The 20794-nt window shown below is 47.4% G+C and overlaps 1 protein-coding gene across 1 annotated transcript in view; it reads left to right on the forward strand.

Annotated features, from left to right (window-relative positions):
* nwd1 (NACHT and WD repeat domain containing 1) overlaps nucleotides 1-20794 on the forward strand; it is a 192145-nt gene that overhangs the window by 82516 nt on the left and 88835 nt on the right. Inside the window, exons 9-12 of the mRNA XM_072485462.1 lie at nucleotides 6563-6685; nucleotides 8727-8926; nucleotides 10083-10355; nucleotides 11756-11846. Coding sequence (XP_072341563.1) covers nucleotides 6563-6685; nucleotides 8727-8926; nucleotides 10083-10355; nucleotides 11756-11846 — 687 coding nt within the window. The remainder of the gene's footprint in view (nucleotides 1-6562; nucleotides 6686-8726; nucleotides 8927-10082; nucleotides 10356-11755; nucleotides 11847-20794) is intronic.

Genomic DNA, 20794 nt, shown 5'->3' on the forward strand with positions numbered 1-20794 from the left:
TTCTCCTATTCTTTCTCCTGTTTCTCCTGTGTTTAGAAGATGTTATTGCTAATTATGATTTTACTTGTATAGTAAATTCTCCCAGTGTGGACTAAAGTTAAAATAGGCTGACAACAAATATCTCCAGACTTTCAATTTCCTTGAAGTTACTGCAGAGTCTAAACCCCCAACATGCATAAACCCTTTATCCTCCATAAACTGTTCATCCTCCATAACCTCTTCATCGTCCATAAATTCTTCACCCTCCACAAACTCTTCATCCTCCACCAACTCTTAGAACATAGAACATAGAACATTACAGCGCAGTACAGGCCCTTCGGCCCTCGATGTTGCGCCGACCTGTGAAACCACTCTGAAGCCCATTTACACTATTCCCTTATCGTCCATATGTCTATCCAATGACCATGTGAATGCCCTTAGTGTCGGCGAGTCCACTACTGTTGCAGGCAGGGCATTCCACACCCTTACTACTCTCTGAGTAAAGAACCTACCTCTGACATCTGTCTTATATCTATTTCCCCTCAATTTAAAGCTATGTCACCTCGTGCTAGACAACACCATCCGAGGAAAAAGGCTCTCACTGTCCACCCTATCCAATCCTCTGATCATCTTGTATGCCTCAATTAAGTCACCTCTTAACCTTCTTCTCTCTACTCTTGAGAGTACTATATTTAGCTTTTGCATTTCTATTAGAAATCTAGTGCTAGGAAACAGATAGTTAACAGTAACTTTGAAATTAAAAAAATATATATATATTTTTTTAAAAATTTGTTTTTAATTTTAATTAATTGATGCAATTTCAGTTAGAGGGGTGCAGTGCTCTGACTATGAGATGTGGCAGGTCCGGGAGGCTTCCAGCGTCCCGGATGGCTTCATCTGCAGAAAGTGCACCCAACTGGAGCTCCTCACAGACCGCATGGTTCGGTTGGAGCAGCAATTGGATGCACTTAGGAGCATGCAGGTGGCAGAAAGCGTCATAGATCGCAGTTATGTAAATGTGGTCACACCCAAGGTGCAGGCAGAGAAATGGGTGACCACCAGAAAGGGCAGGCAGTCAGTGCAGGAATCCCTGTGGTTGTCCCCCTCTCGAACAGGTATACCCCTTTGGATACTGTCAGGGGGATAGCCTATCAGGGGAAAACAGCAGCAGCCAGAGCAGTGGCACCACGGCTGGCTCTGATGTTCAGAAGGGAGGGTCAAAGCGCAGAAGAGCAATAGTAATAGGGGACTCTATAGTCAGGGGCACAGATAGGCGCTTCTGTGGATGTGAAAGAGACTCCAGGATGGTATGTTGCCTCCCTGGTGCCAGGGTCCAGGATGTCTCCGAACGGGTAGAGGGCATCCTGAAGGGGGAGGGCAAACAGGCAGAGGTCGTTGTACATATTGGTACTAACGACATAGGCAGGAAGGGGCATGAGGTCCTGCAGCAGGAGCTCAGGGAGCTAGGCAGAAAGTTAAAAGACAGGACCTCTAGGGTTGTAATCTCGGGATTACTCCCTGTGCCACGTGCCAGTGAGGCTAGAAATGGGAAGATAGAGCAGCTAAACACATGGCTAAACAGCTGGTGTAGGAGGGAGGGTTTCCGTTATCTGGACCACTGGGAGCTCTTCCGGGGCAGGTGTGACCTATATAAGGACGGGTTGCATCTAAACCGGAGAGGCATAAATATCCTGGCCGCGAGGTTTGCTCGTGTCACACGGGAGGGTTTAAACTAGTATGGGGGTGGGCATGGGAGCAATAGGTCAGAAGGTGAGAGCATTGAGGGGGAACTAGGGAATAGGGACAGTGGGGCTCTGAGGCAGAGCAGACAGGGAGAAGTTGCTGAACACAGTGAGTCTGGTGGCCTGAAGTGCATATGTTTTAATGCAAGAAGTATTACGGGTAAGACAGATGAACTTAGAGCTTGGATTAGTACTTGGAACTATGATGTTGTTGCCATTACAGAGACCTGGTTGAGGGAAGGGCAGGATTGGCAGCTAAACGTTCCAGGATTTAGATGTTTCAGGTGGGATAGAGGGGGATGTAAAAGGGGAGGCGGAGTTGCGCTACTGGTTCGGGAGAATATCACAGCTGTACTGCGGGAGGACACCTCAGAGGTCAGTAAGGCTATATGAGTAGAGATCAGGAATAAGAAGGGTGCAGTCACAATGTTGGGGGTTTACTATAGGCCTCCCAACAGCCAGCGGGAGATAGAGGAGCAGATAGGTAGACAGATTTTGGAAAAGAGTAAAAACAACAGGGTTGTGGATGATGGGAGACTTCAACTTCCCCAATATTGACTGGGACTCACTTAGTGCCAGGGGCTTAGACGGGGCGGAGTTTGTAAGGAGCATCCAGGAGGGCTTCTTAAAACAATATGTGGACAGTCCAACTAGGGAAGGGGCGGTACTGGACCTGGTATTGGGGAATGAGCCCGGCCAGGTGGTAGATGTTTCAGTAGGGAAGCATTTCGGGAACAGTGACCACAATTCAGTAAGTTTTAAAGTGCTGGTGGACAATGATAAGAGTGGTCCTAGGATGAATGTGCTAAACTGGGGGAAGGCTAATTATAACAATATTAGGCGGGAACTGAAGAACATAGATTGGGGGCGGATGTTTGAGGGCAAATCAACATCTGACATGTGGGAGGCTTTCAAGTGTCAGTTGAAAGGAATTCAGGACCGGCGTGTTCCTGTGAGGAAGAAGGATAAATACGGCAATTTTCGGGAACCTTGGATAACGAGAGTATTGTAGGCCTCGTCAAAAAGAAAAAGGAGGCATTTGGCAGGGCTAGAAGGCTGGGAACAGACGAAGCCTGTGTGAAATATGAGGAAAGTAGGAAGGAACTTAAACAAGGAGTCAGGAGGGCTAGAAGGGGTCACGAAGAGTCATTGGCAAATAGGGTTAAGGAAAATCCCAAGGCTTTTTACACGTACATAAAAAGCAAGAGGGTAGCCAGGGAAAGGGTTGGCCCACTGAAGGATAGGCAAGGGAATCTATGTGTGGAGCCAGAGGAAATGGGCGAGGTACTAAATGAATACTTTGCATCAGTATTCACCAAAGAGAAGAAATTGGTAGATGTTGAGTCTGGAGAAGGGTGTGTAGATAGCCTGGGTCACATTGAGATCCAAAAAGACGAGGTGTTGGGTGTCTTAAAAAATATTAAGGTAGATAAGTCCCCAGGGCCTGATGGGATCTACCCCAGAATACTGAAGGAGGCTGGAGAGGCAATTGCTGAGGCCTTGACAGAAATCTTTGGATCCTCACTGTCTTCAGGGGATGTCCCAGAGGACTGGAGAATAGCCAATGTTGTTCCTCTGTTCAAGAAGGGTAGCAAGGATAATCCAGGGAACTACAGGCCGGTGAGCCTTACTTCAGTGGTAGGGAAATTACTGGAGAGAATTCTTCGAGACAGGATCTACTCCCATTTGGAAGCAAATGGACGTATTAGTGAGAGGCAGCATGGTTTTGTGAAGGGGAGGTCGTGTCTCACTAACTTGATAGAGTTTTTCGAGGAGGTCACTAAGATGATTGATGCAGGTAGGGCAGTGGATGTTGTCTATATGGACTTCAGTAAGGCCTTTGACAAGGTCCCTCATGGTAGACTAGTACAAAAGGTGAAGTCACACGGGATCAGGGGTGAGCTGGCAAGGTGGATACAGAACTGGCTAGGTCATAGAAGGCAGAGAGTAGCAATGGAAGGATGCTTTTCTAATTGGAGGGCTGTGACCAGTGGTGTTCCACAGGGATCAGTGCTGGGACCTTTGCTGTTTGTAGTATATATAAATGATTTGGAGGAAAATGTAACTGGTCTGATTAGTAAGTTTGCAGACGACACAAAGTTTGGTGGAATTGCGGATAGCGATGAGGACTGTCAGAGGATACAGCAGGATTTAGATTGTTTGGAGACTTGGGCGGAGAGATGGCAGATGGAGTTTAATCCGGACAAATGTGAGGTAATGCATTTTGGGAGGTCTAATGCAGGTAGGGAATATACAGTGAATGGTAGAACCCTCAAGAGTATTGAAAGTCAAAGAGATCTAGGAGTACAGGTCCACAGGTCATTGAAAGGGGCAACACAGGTGGAGAAGGTAGTCAAGAAGGCATACGGCATGCTTGCCTTCATTGGCCGGGGCATTGAGTATAAGAATTGGCAAGTCATGTTGCAGCTGTATAGAACCTTAGTTAGGCCACACTTGGAGTATAGTGTTCAATTCTGGTCGCCACACTACCAGAAGGATGTGGAGGCTTTAGAGAGGGTGCAGAACAGATTTACCAGAATGTTGCCTGGTATGGTGGGCATTAGCTATGAGGAGCGGTTGAATAAACTCGGTTTGTTCTCACTGGAACGAAGGAGGTTGAGGGGAGACCTGATAGAGGTCTACAAAATTATGAGGGGCATAGACAGAGTGGATAGTCAGAGGCTTTTCCCCAGGGTAGAGGGGTCAATTACTAGGGGGCATAGGTTTAAGGTGAGAGGGGCAAGGTTTAGAGTAGATGTACGAGGCAAGTTTTTTACGCAGAGGGTAGTGGGTGCCTGGAACGCGCTACCGGAGGAGGTGGTGGAAGCAGGGACGATAGTGACATTTAAGGGACATCTTGACAAATACATGAATAGGATGGGAATAGAGGGATACGGACCCAGGAAGCGTAGAAGATTGTAGTTTAGTCGGGCAGCATATACGGCACGGGCTTGGAGGGCCGAAGGGCCTGTTCCTGTGCTGTACATTTCGTTGTTCTTAGTTCTTTGTTCTAACGAAAACAGCCTCAAGTCCCTCAGCCTTTCCTCATAAGATCTTCCCTCCATACCAGGCAACATTCTGGTAAATCTCCTCTGCACCCTTTCCAATGCTTCCACATCCTTCCTATAATGCAGCGACCAGAATTGCACGCAATACTCCAAATGCGGCCACACCAGAGTTTTGTACAGCTGCAACATGACCTCATGGCTCCGAAACTCAATCCCTCTACCAATAAAAGCTAACATACCGTACCGTATGCTTTCTTAACAACCCTCTCAACCTGGGTGGCAACTTTCAGGGATCTATGTACATGGACACCGAGATCTCTCTGCTTATCCACACTGCCAAGAATCTTACCATTAGCCCAGTACTCTGTCTTCCTGTTATTCCTTCCAAAATGAATCACCTCACACTTTTCTGCACTAAACTCCATTTGTCACCTCTCAGCCCAGCGCTGTAGCTTATCTATGTCCCTCTGTAACTTGTAACATCCATCCGCACTGTCCACAACTCCACCGACTTTAGTGTCATCTGCAAATTTACTCACCCATCCTTCTACGCCCTCCTCCAGGTCATTTATAAAAATGACAAACAGCAGTGGCCCCAAAACAGATCCTTATGGTACACCACTAGTAACTGGACTCCAGTCTGAACATTTCCCATCAACCACCACCCTTTGTCTTTTTCCAGCTAGCCAATTTCTGATTCAAATTGCTAAATCACCCTGAATCCCATGTCTCCGTATTTTCTGCAGTAGCCTACCGTGGGGAATCTTAGCAAACGCTTTACTGAAATCCATATACGCCACATCAACTGCTTTACACCCAACCTGTTTGGTCACCTTCTCAGGTTTGTGAGGCACGACCTACCCTTCACAAAACCGTGTTGACTATCTCGAATCAAATTATTCCTTTCCAGATGATTATACATCCTATCTCTTATAAACCTTTCCAAGATTTTGCCCACAACAGAAGTAAGGCTCACTGGTCTATAGTTACCAGGGGTTGTCTCTACTCCCCTTCTTGAACAAGGGGACAACATTTGCTATCCTCCAGTCTTCTGGCACTATTCCTGTAGACAAAGATGACTTATAGATCAAAGCCAAAGGCTCAGCAACCTCCTCCCTAGCTTTCCAGAGAATCCTAGGATAAATCCCATCTGGCCCAGGGGACTTATCTATTAATTAAAAAAAATAAATTTAGAGAACGCAAATTTTTTTTTCCCATTAAGGGGCAATTGAGCATTTCCAATTTACCTAACCTGCACATCTTTGGGTTGTGGTTGTGAGACCCACGCAGACACGGGGAGAATGTGCAAACTCCACACAGACAGTGACCGGGTGCCAGGATCGAACCCGGATCCTCAGCACTGTAGGCAGCAGTGCTCACCACTGCGCCACGTTGCCATCCTAACTCTTATATATTAAATAAAAAGTTGTCTCTGAACAGGAAATAATGTTTGGTCAATGTTGTTTCATTGTCATTTGTTACAGTGAAAGTTTTAAAACGTGAAATCTGACATGTTATTCTTTTGGCTGTTAACTGGAAGTTCAAATTTCTTTTTTAAAGTTATTGGTCTCTAGGGATAACATAACCATGAGATCATGGTATCAAAGCCCTAAGTTAAATACTAACTCTCATTCTCCTGAGATATTCCACAAGTTGTCGTGTAGAATGCACCCACTGGCAGCTTATTCCTATTCACAGCTTCATATAAGGCCCTCAAGGCATCATCAGTTACACTGGTCATGCAGTCCACATAATCAGCACTGAATGTCAACTCTAATTTACAATAGCATCTGTAGGATCCTTATGAAGCTATAAATTCCCCTCTGTCTACAGGTGTGACTGTGATGGAACTAAGTACTGATTGCACTGTGCTGATAGCTGGCTCACTGGATGGAACAATGATTGTGTGGGACCTACAGGACATCGAAGTAATTCACACATTAACAGGCCATTCTGGTGAGGAAGCACATTTTTAAATGTAATAATCTTTATTGTCACAAGTAATATTGCCACACTTGGAGTATAGTGTTCAATTCTGGTCGCCACACTACCAGAAGGACGTGGAGGCTTTAGAGAGGGTGCAGAAGAGATTTACCAGAATGTTGCCTGGTATGGAGGGCATTAGCTATGAGGAGCGGTTGAATAAACTCGGTTTGTTCTCACTGGAACGAAGGAGGTTGAGGGGAGACCTGATAGAGGTATACAAAATTATGAGGGGCATAGACAAAGTGGATAGTCAGAGGCTTTTCCCCAGGGTAGAGGGGTCAATTACTAGGGGGCATAGGTTTAAGGTGAGAGGGGCAAAGTTTAGAGTAGATGTACGAGGCAAGTTTTTTACGCAGAGGGTAGTGGGTGCCTGGAACTCACTACCGGAGGAGGTAGTGGAAGCAGGGACGATAGGGACATTTAAGGGGCATCTTGACAAATATATGAATAGGATGGGAATAGAAGGATACGGACCCAGGAAGTGTAGAAGATTGTAGTTTAGTCGGGCAGTATGGTCGGCACAGGCTTGGAGGGCCTGTTCCTGTGCTGTACATTTCTTTGTTCTTTGTTGTTTAGGCTGACATTAACACTGTAATGAAGTTACTGTGAAAAGCCCCTAGTCGCCACATTCCGGCACCTGCTCGGGAATGGAAGACAATTTAAGAAACATTATCCAAGAGTTGGCTTTGGCTATCTAACTTCTGTCAGCTGTTTCCATTGGAGTTTAGAAGAGTGAGGATTGATTTAATTGAAACATACAAGATCCTGAACGGTCTTTACAAGATGGGCTTTTTCCTTTTACAAGATTTTTCCTTTTATGTGTGAACCGCAAACTAGGGGGCCTTGGTTTAATATTAGGGGTGCCCTTTTTGGACAGAGATGAGGAGAATTATTTTTGAGATGAGAAGAATTGTTTTCTCTCGAGGATTGTGTGGCTTTGGAAGACTTCAGAAGCTGGGCCACTGAATATTTTTAAGGTGGAGATTCTCGTGAAACGAGGGAAACAAAGATTATTGGGGGTAGATGGTAATGTGGAATTCGAAACCAGCATGGATTACGGAAATGGCAAAGCAGGCCCGAGGGGCCAAATGATCTACTTTCGCTCCTATTGTTTGTCAGAGTACAAATGTACGCATATTACTCAGCTCATTTCAAGGTGAAATCTGAAGCTGGAGTAAAGGTTCTAATCCATTGTTATCCAAAACATCTCGGCCCCGAACATGTGAAAAGATTGTTCTCAGTTTCTGCCATGACTTCAGTGGGAGTCTGGGAGAATCCCTGGAGACGTTCTGTAAACAGAAACTGGGGTTGCCAACTCTCCAGGATTTCCCCGAATTGTCCTGGAATTGAGGATTAATCTCTAAAGTGCCCCAGGCGAAAAATCAAAGGGGCATTAAAAAACATTGTTCATTTTATTTGTAAACTTCTATTTATTAATTATGAGGAGATAAGTTTATTTGACTTGCAGTCAAAAAAAATCATCAAATTTCAATTTAGGTTGAACACATAATTCTAATCTACCCCCATTCACCACCTTCAACATTCACTCCCTCCATCACCAATTCACAGTAGCAGCTGTGTGTACCATCTACAAGATGCACTGCAGGAACTCACCAAGGCTCTTAGGTAGCATCATCCAAACCCACGACCACTACCATCCAGAAGGACAAGTGCAGTAGACACATGGGAATATCACCATCTGTAAGTTCCCCCCAAGTCACACACTTGGGAAATATATTGCCGTTCCTTCACTGCAGCTGGTTCAAAATCCTGGAAATCCCTGCCTTACAGCACAGTGGGTGTACCTACACTATATGGACTGCAGTGGTTCAAGAAAGCAGCTCACCACCACCTTCTCAAGGGCAATTAGGAATGGGCAATAAATGCTGGTCTCGCCAGCGAAGCCCACATCCCGCGATATCCCTGGATATAAAGGAAAAGCTTCTGGAAATTTAGGGTCACATGTAATATGATTTGTCTGCACTAATCAATGTGATTTGTTATGTTATAGCTGAGGTACGATGTATCAAGGTGATTCACAACAAGGCTTATGCCGTGTCTGGGTCCTTTGACCATACGCTGCGTCTGTGGAATCTACTGACTGGGAAAGAGATCTACTCCATCGCAGAGGATCACACTGACTATCAGCACTTTGCACTGCTCCAGGTGGATGAAGCCACTGATGTGATCTACTCGGTCGCAGGCGCCCAGGTAGAAGAATGCTCCGATTGCATTTTGTAAATAAGTTTCCTAAATTCCATGTTCCAATTCCCAATGGGAACTGGAGGGATCATTCCTCAATGCATTCAGTTGAAAGAATCTACTTTACCAAGTTTAAGGAGCTCACCGAGTGTATAACTGATCTTGAACAGGACCACAATAGGCATGCTACAATCATCTTCAGGATCCGTATCTTGGGAGGTGACCCCAAAATGGAGCTTTGTTTATCCTTAAGAATACGGGCAGGAACCAGCAGGTCCATTGTGGGTATGAATGTTTGGTCAGATATTGAGCGGGCATGGGTGGGGACTGAGTGGTTTGACCGTTGTAATTTAGCACAGACAGGTATTAAACCAGGGTTCTTGCTAGTCCACATGGCTTCAGCACTCACTAGTTGAATGCCTCATTCGCCATTAATGGATATTTATCAAAGAAATGTTGTGGTCTCCTTATCCTCATCCCAATGTTTGTGTTAAAATAAGCTCATTGATATTTTTAATAAGCCCAAACAGGTTTAGATAGCTTCATAACACTTGAGGAGAGCCGTGTACAATATATTGTTTTGAATTTATTAAACATATAAAGCGTCTTTAGCCATCATGATCTGAATCTTAAATCCATTAACTTGCCTTTGTTCTACATTCAATGATTCACTGAGAAAAAGCTTGAGGCCCTGTACCTGGCGGCACTGTTGTAGTGAATGGACACATATTGGGAATTCGGGTGTGTCCTATATGAGAAGGCATGGGGCACACTGATGCCAACTCTCCAATTTTTAGTGCATGCTGCCAACACCATATTCTATATTGGGTAACTTAATTCATTAAAGATACCCTGAGAATAAAAAACGACAATCGATGCTAAGGTCTACCAGCTGGGAGAAGGAGAGTAGGGCTTCAGATGAGAATATCCATGGATGAAGGGGTTAGCCAAACTGGAGTACAGATATTGGAAGGGCGACTGTTTCTCCTTCAGGTTTATGACATCCTGAAGTTTGTTCTCGATCTCTGCACGGCCGGGGGCAATGGGGGGGGGAGGGGGGCAATAGGTGTGGGGGGGGGGGGGGGGGGCATTTGTATCAATGAGAGATTCCCTCTTGTATGCTGATTATAATAATTAACCATCTTACAATGTCACTTGCTTTCAGATTAAAGCTTGGCATCTGGAGAATGGAGACCCCCTGTTCCAGCTAGCTGGTGGAAACCTGGATCACACAACACACACAGCAGTGCTCGGGTCTGGCAGCTCACTGCTGACTGTGTCTTTTGGGGGCAGGTTGTGTGCGTGGGACAAGGCCAAGGGCACTCTACAGAACACTCACTGTCTCACTGGCCTGAGCATCTCAACCCCGACTTGCATCTCTCCACTGAGAAACCAGGAGAAAGTAGCAGTAGGATTTAATGATGGAGTTCTGGCAATGGTATGGAAAATCAATGTTTGGGAGATAGCCTCTTTGCTCAATGCTCTGTTAGTATGGTTAGCTCCAAACTGGTAGAACTTTGCCAATAAGGCAGGAACGGCATTGGGCAAAGGTCTTTTGAATTTCTACTCTCTTCGGAGAAGTCCCAGTCAAGAGCCCTGAAAACAGCTATTAATCAATCAGGACCAGCTTACAATCGAGCACTTTATGCATATTATATGATGGACAAGCACGTGGTCAGATCTCACCTGTTAGTCTAAAATCTGTGCTGCCCAACTTCATGTGCATGGTCATTTCTACCTGGGTGACATGGGTGTGGCGGGTTTCTACCACTGCGATCAACGCAGCACATGCATGAGGGAATTATGAAGGTTCCTGCAGTTAGTTAAAGGTCTGCAGCGTCTGTTTAATGATGATCTGGCAGAGGAACCTCAAATTTTCAACCCTTATGGAAAACAAACTCCATTGGGCATAGGCTGGACACTGGTTCATTCATGTACAGGACAAATCTCTACACCCAAACCGCATTCTGGGATGGGCAGAGCTGACAATACTCAGTCCGATATCATAGAACATAGAACATAGAAAAATACAGCACAGAACAGGCCCTTCGGCCCACGATGTTGTGCCGAACCTTTGTCCTAGATTAATCATAGATTATCATTGAATTTACAGTGCAGCAGGAGGCCATTCGGCCCTTTGAGTCTGCACCGGCTCTTGGAAAGAGCATCCTACCCAAGGCCAACACCTCCACCCAACACTAAGGGCAATTTTGGACACTAAGGGCAATTTATCATGGCCAATCCCCCTAACCTGCACATCTTTGGACTGTGGGAGGAAACCGGAGCACCCGGAGGAAACCCACGCAGACACGGGAGGATGTGCAGACTCCGCACAGACAGTGACCCAAGCCGGAATCGAACCTGGGACCCTGGAGTTGTGAAGCAATTGTGCCATCCACAATGCTACCGCCCTTAGGCCCACGATGTTCTGCCGAACTTTTGTCCTAGATTATGAACAAATTAATCTAAATCCCATCATTCTACCGTAATCCATGTACCTATCCAATAACCGCTTGAAGGTCCCTAATGTTTCCGACTCAACTTCCGCAGGCAGTGCATTCCATGCCCCCACTACTCTCTGGGTAAAGAACCTACCTCTGACATCCCCCCTATATCTTCCACCAGTCACCTTAAATTTATGTCCCCTTATAATGCTTTACGTCCCCTTTTAATGCTCATGACGGGGAAAGATTTCTGGGTGGATCGGTCAAATGGTCTTCCTTGGTTTGTGTTTACTTTGTGATCTCACAGTGAGTGCGATATGCTTTAAGGACCACCAGGCTGTCCAAAAAGTATCATGGATCTAATTTCTAAGACATTTCCTTTCCTTTTCAACAGATCTCTCTGGATGGGAGCTGCGTCACAGCAAATGTCAACTTGTCAGTCACATTCCTGGTTGCTTCAGAAGATGGAAATTGCCTTGTGGCAGGTACTATCCCTCAGCAGAACATTTCAAAAGGCAGTTTCTCTATTTTCTCCTTACGGGATGTGGGCGTTGCTGGGCTAGGCCAGCCTTTGTAGCCCAGCCCTAATTGCCCTTGAACGGAATGGTTTACAAGACCATTTTAGAGCACAATTGAGAGTCAACCAAATTGCTGTGGGTCTGAAGTCACACGTGATCCCACGATTGGACAACAACTGCTAAACAATTCTGATTGTAAGAAGAATTGAAAATTAATTTAAGGTTATCAACCGAGTTCATAGTCTGGCTCATTCAAGCATGCCAGAAGCTATATATATATATTCACAGACAGGGCCCTTTCCTCAGCAAGCTGAAGGAAGCAAATCAACATATTGCACATTTTTCAACTAAACAAAAGCTTAGGAGGCAGCCGTTCCCTGGTTCATTCCCCATTGCAATGATTTGACCAATCAGAGTTGACCTGCCCAGTTTGAATTTGAAACAAAAGTATGGCCGCTAACAGTCAATTGTTCTTATCGCATTCTCCATGGCAATGCCTCCACCAATCAGAGTCCACATTCAATCAGCACTCTCTTCTCATGCAATATGAATTGTTGTTCTCGTGACTGTTGGTTTATCTTGTAAGCCGTCCTGATGAGTGCAAGACAAAAAACTTCCATGGCTCGTCTCCTTTTCAGTAATATGCAGGAATTCAATTTAGTAAATGGTTTACAGTCCTCCATGTTGAGATATGGTGTGCATGCCCATACAGACAATGACACATACCTTTAAAATGCTGCCTGGTGACATCATTGTATGTGACGCTGGAGTATAAACATATAGCCTCCATGTTAGATGCTCATTGTTGCCTGTGACCTTGTATGAGCAAGACTCTTATTACATCTCATAAGTCAGTCATGTATTCAAGTAATCAGCCCATGTAACTGTTAGGATCCAGGCTAGATCAGGCCCATTCAGAACTGTATATAGTTGTATATAGTCTTCGACCAGATCCCTTGTCAACCTCAATATCTTACTCAGTATAGATAGCACAGAGGTTGATCCCTTGAGGTCTACATCAAAATCCTCAACATATATGTGGTATCAGATTCCAACATGCCACATTAATCCAGAGACTCCATGACTTCATACTCGTACAACTAATGGCCTTTACCTGGCTCTGTGCTTATTGCAATGTAAACGACAGTCCTTCACCATCTCCTGTGGGCAGTGTGAATTATCCTTGGCATCTCTCATGAAAGAGACAGTTAAGGAGAAAGGGACACTGTGGTTTTCAGAGTGAAAAATAATGACTCCTGATCAGATTATCAGCAGGAGCGTTAGTGTGGAGTTGATATATTGGACCATATCCAGGCTTGGGCTGACAAGTGGCAAGTTACATTCATGCCAAACAAGTGCCAGGCAATGACCATCTCCTACAAGAGAGGATCTAACCACCCACCCCTTGACATTCAATGGCATTACCATCGCTGAATCCCCCACAATCAACGTCCTGCGGGTTACCATTGATCAGAAACTGAACTGGGCTAGCCACATTAATACTGTGGCTACCAGGACAGGTCAAAGACTAGGAGTTCTACATTGAGTAACTCACCTCCTGACCCCCCCCCAAAACCTGTCCACCATCTACAAGGCTCAAGTCAGTAGTGCAATGGAATACTCTCCACTTGCCTAGATGAGTGCAGCTCCAGTGTCTACACATGTGCAGCCCTACACATCTTTGGGTTGTGGGGGTGAAACCTACTCAGACACAGGGAGAATGTGCAAACTTCACACAGACAGTGACCTGGGGCCGGGATCGAACCTGGGTCCTCGGCGCCGTGAGGTAGCAGTGCTAACCACTGCGCCACAGTGCCGCCTTTGGGGTAGGGAAATGATCCAGAAACCAGAAAGTGGGGATTTCTTTGACTGTCTTTGGGTTTTAAATCCTGCCAGTGTGAAACCCCTTGTATTTATATTAGAAATGGGAAGGAATAAATTGTGCAGACCTGTGAATGCTCCCTCCCCCAGTGAACTCCCATTACCAACGTGATATTGATCTGCCCCTCCGCCCACCTCCGACCATACTCATCCCCCAGCCGTGATATTAATCTCCCTGCACATCAGCTGGAGTCTTTCCCCACCCGATATATAGCCGGTCGTTGTTTCCATGTGGTGGATTCAATGAGATGAAATTTGGCAGGACCAGAAGATCCCATCAGCAGGAAAGGCCGGAAATCCCTGTGCACTATGGGCACTATTCTTCCCCCCCGCCCCCCCCCCCCGCCCCCCCCACACAACCCGGGTGGGAGAATCGACGGGGCGCCGCGCGAATCACGCCACGCCGCCCCGACCCCCGCACGCGATCCTCACCCCCCGGAAACCGCGATTCGCACCGGGCCGCTCGGAGAACCGGCGAGCGCCGGGCTGCTACGACACGAAAGGTTCCGCCAGCACCGTTCACCCCTGGTCGCTGCCGGTGGGAACTCTGCGGGAACGCTGGGGGGGGGGGGGTCCTGTGGGGGGGGGGGGGCTCCTTCACCGGGGTGGCCTCCGATGGGGTCTGGCCAGCGATCGGGGCCCACCGGTCGGCTGGTCAGCCTCTCTCCCCCCGGGCCTACCTCCTTCCGCGCGCAGCCCCAGAACACCGGTCCCATGTTGGTGAGGGGCCGGTGTGCGTAAGGATTGGGCTGCCCCAACTGCGCATGCGCGGGTTCACGCGGCGGCCATGTGGCACCGCGTAAGGACGCTGGAGATGCGTGAACCGCTCCAGCGCCGTGCTGGCCCCCTGTGGAGGCCAGAATAGGTCGTGTCCGGGCCCTGTTTGCGCCATCGTGAAACGCAACAGCGTTCATGACGGCGCGAACACTTGGCCTGAATATCGGAGAATCGCCCCCAGTGTTTCTGGAAAGTATTCCTCGTCCGAGGAGCCTGCCTGAAGCTTTCAGCAGTGACCGACATTGACACCCAGTCCACCAACACCTCCATTTTAAAATGATCATCTTGCAGTGGAATAACCCTCATGAGACCCATGGGGATGACCCAATTGATCAGCCCATGTGGCTCGTGGAATACGAGCTCCCCCACTGGGGGGCTGAGGCTTAGCAGCTGGAACTTGTGAACCCGCTATGTAAAAGCTGGCTTGGAATGGGACCGGCAAGATCATTACTCCCGGCTGGGACATATGTGCTGTACGCCACGTTGCAATCTTTACTCTTGTTTGCCTGAATGGACCTTCGTTGTTCAACCTTCTCAGGACAGCTGAGGATATTATACAAAGCCCCACCCCACCTTGGCAACCTCCAATAGCCCTTTAACCTTCCAACATTAACTTCTTGTGTATCGCTGATATTAATGGCTTCATCTGTCTGGCTCCAAGGTCTGGAATTCCCTCCCGAAACCTCTCTGCCTCCACACTTCTCGGTCCTCTTTTATAACCCTCCCTGGAACCCACTGTTTTGACTGAGGTTTAGTTACCTGCCTTAATATCGCCTCGTGTGGCTCAATGTCAATTTCTTTTGAAGGCGCTATATAAATGTAAGTTATTATTATTGTTGCAGTCATGGTCAGATAGCTTGCGAGGAATTAAAGAGGACAAGAAGCAATACATTGCACAGTATAGCATAGCAAACATTGCTTTTACACTCAGGTAGATAAGTTTTAAACAACTGTAAATCTATGTTGCGATAATGCTCCTTCCCCCGTGGGGTGTGATGTTCCAGAGCCCCCCCCCCCCCCCACCCCTCGCCGCCGCAGTGTGTTCTTTTGCAGTGGAGATGGCTCATCGTTGGCCACTGGTGGGGCCTTCCGATGTCAACAGCAGATTGCACGGCGCACGCGCCCACCGCATTGGCGAGACCAGAAGATCCTGCTGGTGTAAACATAGAATATAGAACATAGAACATTACAGCGCAGTACAGGCACTTCGGCCCTCGATGTTGCGCCGACCTGTGAAACCACTCTAAAGCCCATCTACACTATTCCCTTATCGTACATGTGGTGTTGGGTGCTCTGGTGCACAGATGAGCCAACACAGTTGTATGTGGTACAACTCTATTTTATTATAACTCTTATAATACAGTTCGTTCTGGATACTCTGCACGTGCTGTCTCCCTGAGTGTCTTTGGCAATAGCTGTGTCCTGGTTCTCCTCTGCAGCTCTTACTGACCACCAGGGGTCGTGTCTGTGCTTTTATTTCTTTCTGTCATTGGTTGTGGTGTTGTGTGTTCTGATTTGTCTGTTGGTGTGTCTATCATGATGTGTGTGTTTGAATATCATGACATCCCCCCTTTTTACAAAGACAAGTGCCTACGTGGTTATAAATATAATTGTGTCGTGAGTGCATCTAAGAGTGTGCGTTTGTGTTGTGTACAGCGTGTGTTTATGACGTAACTATTTACATGGGGCGATGTCGGGTGCGTCACACTAACAAGGTTGTACCATAACAAAACTTGGATGCGAGAGAAAAAAAAAACTTGAACATTGGTCCGGTCAGACGATATCTGGAACAATAAACAACAACAGGTTATAATACAGAAGTGTTTGACTTTTTGAACGTATTAACAGCGTTATAAGTCCAGTCTAATGGGTGACCGCCTCAAGAATGGGCTGGTCCTCAAGCCGGTTCAGCTGTGGAGATTTGGGGTCACACTGGTTCACCTTGGACTGTTGGAGGTGATGCTGTTGCCGAAGTCTCTACTTTACCATTTGTTGTACTTCATGCAGTGCTTGGTTTTTTTCATTCTTGCAAATATAACATTCAACATCTTTGTTAGTGGTGCCCTGGCTGTGGTTTGGTTCTGGTGGCGATGGAAGGGGCATGATCCGTGGCATCTCCACGAAGTCATCCTTGGGAACCAGTGGAGGATCCGGCGTGTGCGTACGGTGCAGTTGCGAGCGTGGAAGGCGGCACAAAGCCCGCTGATTGCGCCTACGCACCAATCCATCCGCCCTGCATGCCAGGAACAAGGTGGAGTCTGTTTTCTTTTTATGTTTGTGGTGGATGGCATCTTGTAGCCGATGGGTCGTTGCCATCGAAGTAGCACCATCACTAATATCATGCAAGGCGATGACTGTGCCAGATGTGGAAGTTGGCCAAGACCGTGTACGCTGGTTCCGGCCTTCTGCTGTGCCGGAAGGGCGACTCCGCAGAGAAACGTCGAAGCATGTCGCCTTGGAGAGAGAATTGTTGCTCGCATCAACGTCTGGCGATGGCGTGAATTGGTGTGTCCATCTTGGACCGCCGGTGCTGGTTGCCACTGCCGACCCAGTGGGACTGCCACGCGATCCATTCCCTGTCGCCGTGGCATCTGCCGTCACCCTGAGCGTGCCATCACCGAGGCCGCGACACCGCCCGTCCGGAGCAAGGTCTGGCGTGCGCAAATCAGAGTCGGCGCTTGGCTGCTCCCCATCTGGAGTCCGGTCTGCCTTCCGCCGATGCCCCCCGTCCGGAGTCCCAACAGGTTCACTGGAGGCAGCCGAGATTCCCTGAAGCTGCACTTCTGGAGTCGGAACATGCAGGAATGCACCAACCAGTGGAGAGGCTCGAGCCATCGAGGGTGGAAGCGGTGCGCCGCCACCGCAGTCGTCAGTGGTCCCACCGTGATCGTTGAGTGCCTCGGTACGCACTAGGCGAGGTCTGTCACCTTGCACCTTTTGCATGGGAAGTGGGATGCTGTCGTCACTCGTCTCACATCCCGTGGATAGATCGTCATTAGCAGCTTGCTGTTCACTAGGGTTGGGTAAATTGTCAGAGTTTTCATCTGGTGGTGCACACCATGTCGGTGGACTGTCATTGTCTTGCCATTGTCCTTCATTTGGGCTTTTCTTCTTTGGAACTTTAAATCTTCCCCCAGACATTGCAGAACCTTGTTTATTACCCCCAAATTCTCCCATATGTATGGTCTCGAATATAGGATCCACTGTTTCTATCGACATTGTACCATTTTCCAAAGAACATTCCGTTTCACTTTTCTTCTCAGGTACCTCATATGTAACTTTGTTTAATGTACATGCCTTCATGGTCTCTGGGTCTGATTTTGCTGGGACTGGCATGGTCACGGTCTCTCTTTTACTGTTCTCAATTGCCCACATTATACTCCCCATACATAACTGCTTAATCACTGGGGTTAGTGTGGTACAATGGACAATCGGGTCGACCTTATCTGCATCTTCACCATTAGTGGAAAGCACACTTGGTTCACTTGAAACTGCTGTGGGTTTTAAATTCGTTATCTGGCTACTCGATGTCGGTGTCCTCAGGATTCTTGCTCCAATGTTCTGCTCAATAATCAGTGGAGTGTGTATAGGTTCAATGCAATTAATGTTCCCCTCCAGGTTTGAAGAGTCATTACTGACTAACTGCTGGTCTCCGAAGTTGGGATTTTGCGGCATTGTGTTGAAGGGAGACATTTGTCCCTGCTGTAGATATGATTCAGGTTGTGTTATTTCCATTACCTGAGGATCAATGTCTTGTCCATTTTTTCGATCCGTACTAAAACACTGGCAATTCTCAGTCTGCTCCTTGCAAGTTAAACATTCAATTAATTTCGTTAGCAAATCCTCAGCATCCTTCTGTGGCTGTGCAGCATTATTAATCTCTGTTCGGCTACAATGATCCTGAAGGTCAGCGCATAAACCTTTTTTCTTCGGGCTTGGACGAGGCGATTCCTTTGGCTTGTCTTCAGTTGGGCTTGAACAGTCTTCAGCGCTGTGCCCTTTATTGTAGCATGAGAGACCGTCATGGTCATGCTGCTGTGTAGTGGAGCATGGTAGGCTGTTATAGCCTTCTTGCTGTTCACGGGAGCATGGCAGACTTGCATCGTCTGCCGCTGGTTGGTCAGGAGAGGTTGCTAGACCCTCATGGTCTTGTTCCTGCAAGGACTGCGCTCTGGAGTCTTGCGTTCCTTCCATCGTGGAGTCCGTCCACGAGCTCTCTGTGGAGGCTTGTGACACTGGAGTCACTTCTTGTTCGTGCAAGGACTGCGCTCTGGAGTCTTGCGTTGCTTCTATCGTGGAGGCTGTCCACGAGCTCTCTGTGGAGGCTTGTGACACTGGAGTCACTTCTTGTTCGTGCAAGGACTGCGCTCTGGAGTCTTGCATTTCTGCAACTGTGGAGTCTGTCCACGAGCTTGCTGTGGAAGCTTGTGACACTGGAGTCACTTCTGGTTCATGCGAGGACTGCACTCTGGAGTCTTGCATGTCTTCTTTCATAGAGTCGGGAACGTTGAGCGGGACGTGGACCACGCTCTGTGTGGCAGCAGGGCACTCTCCGTGTGCTTGCACCGCTCCCTGTCTGTTAATGTCAGGCTGCAGCATCATCCGGTACTGATAAGTTGGAACGTCATATCTGCTGGATTGAAGATCCTCAAATCCGAAAAATGAATCCGCATCTGCGTCGGATTCAATGTGGGGGCCGCCAATGTGCAACACAAAAGGTTCGTCCGAGTCATAGTCATATAGGACCACGGAGCTATCATTGGGCTCGCGAGGTCCGGAAACACTGTAAAAATCGTCATCGAAGTATTCAAGGTCGGAATCATCGGCTTGTGCGTAGGTAACTGCTTGTCGGAGGGTTCTTCGGAGGTTAAATTCATCTCCTGGGTCAATTTGCGGCACTGTGCTGTCATTCCAGGTGAAGGAAGGTTGTTTTACAGCTTTAACAGATTTTTGTTTTTTTGATTTGGGACGTTTCCCTTTTAAATTGGATTTGGGACATTTCCTTTTTAAATTGATCCAGTCTTGGGCCTCTGACATCCTGACGCTCGGTATGTAGCACGTAGGAAGCGACTGCGCATGCTCAGATCGCTGTTCCTTTACCGATGGCCGTTTTCTTGACTGCGCATGCGCAGCATCTCGCGCATGCGCAAACGAAACTTCCGGTTCTGCGCACTTCTCGCGCAACTGTGCTAGCGTTATACCTTTAGCAAGATGGCCGCCGACCTCGACCCAGCCTTTTCTCAGGCCCGGGATTTCGGGCTCCGGGATCCCAGCCACGAGGTGAGTACTGCAGCTTTTCTTACCTTTAAGTCCCCATTGGATTGCGTATTCTTCACAGTACTTGGCGAATTTGCCCATGACTGCCTGGTAATCGTGCCTTTGCTGCCTCCTGAAGAACCTGAACCTTCTGAACATTGCTCTTGCCCTTGCACCGGCGACGGTGAGGAGAAATTCAATTTTTTCCTTATCATCCAGGTCCTTGAGTTCAGCTGCCGCCAGGAACAACTCGAACATTTGCCGGAATCGCCGCCAGTTTTCGTGGAGGTCGCCGTCGCACTGGAGCGCCTGCGGAACCGGGAGCTCGTACATCATGCCTGGGCACTGCTGGTTGTCTCTGTACACTGAGGTATGCCGGCAGGTATCGATCCACTGTGGTGTTGGGTGCTCTGGTGCACAGATGAGCCAACACAGTTGTATGTGGTACAACTCTATTTTATTATAACTCTTATAATACAGTTCGTTCTGGATACTCTGCACGTGCTGTCTCCCTGAGTGTCTTTGGCAATAGCTGTGTCCTGGTTCTCCTCTGCAGCTCTTACTGACCACCAGGGGTCGTGTCTGTGCTTTTATATCTTTCTGTCATTGGTTGTGGTGTTGTGTGTTCTGATTTGTCTGTTGGTGTGTCTATCATGATGTGTGTGTTTGAATATCATGACAGTACATATGTCTATCCAATGACCATTTGAATGTCCTTAGTGTTGGCGAGTCCACTACTGTTGCAGGCAGGGCATTCCACGCTCTTACTACTCTGAGTAAAGAACCTACCTCTGACATCTGTCCTATATCTATCTCCCCTCAATTTAAAGCTATGTCCCCTCGTGCTAGACATCACCATAAAGGACTGGAAAATCCCATCCATTAGCTTTTAGATCTTCTCCATTTAGTGTCAACAGACAATCTTATCCTGGGATAACTTTCATCTTAAATTGCTCAGTAGCAAATGATGTACTCAACACTAATTATATCAGCTGCTCTAG

Source organism: Scyliorhinus torazame, chromosome 19, assembly GCF_047496885.1.
Source record: "Scyliorhinus torazame isolate Kashiwa2021f chromosome 19, sScyTor2.1, whole genome shotgun sequence".
NCBI classification, from domain to species: Eukaryota; Metazoa; Chordata; class Chondrichthyes; order Carcharhiniformes; family Scyliorhinidae; genus Scyliorhinus; species Scyliorhinus torazame.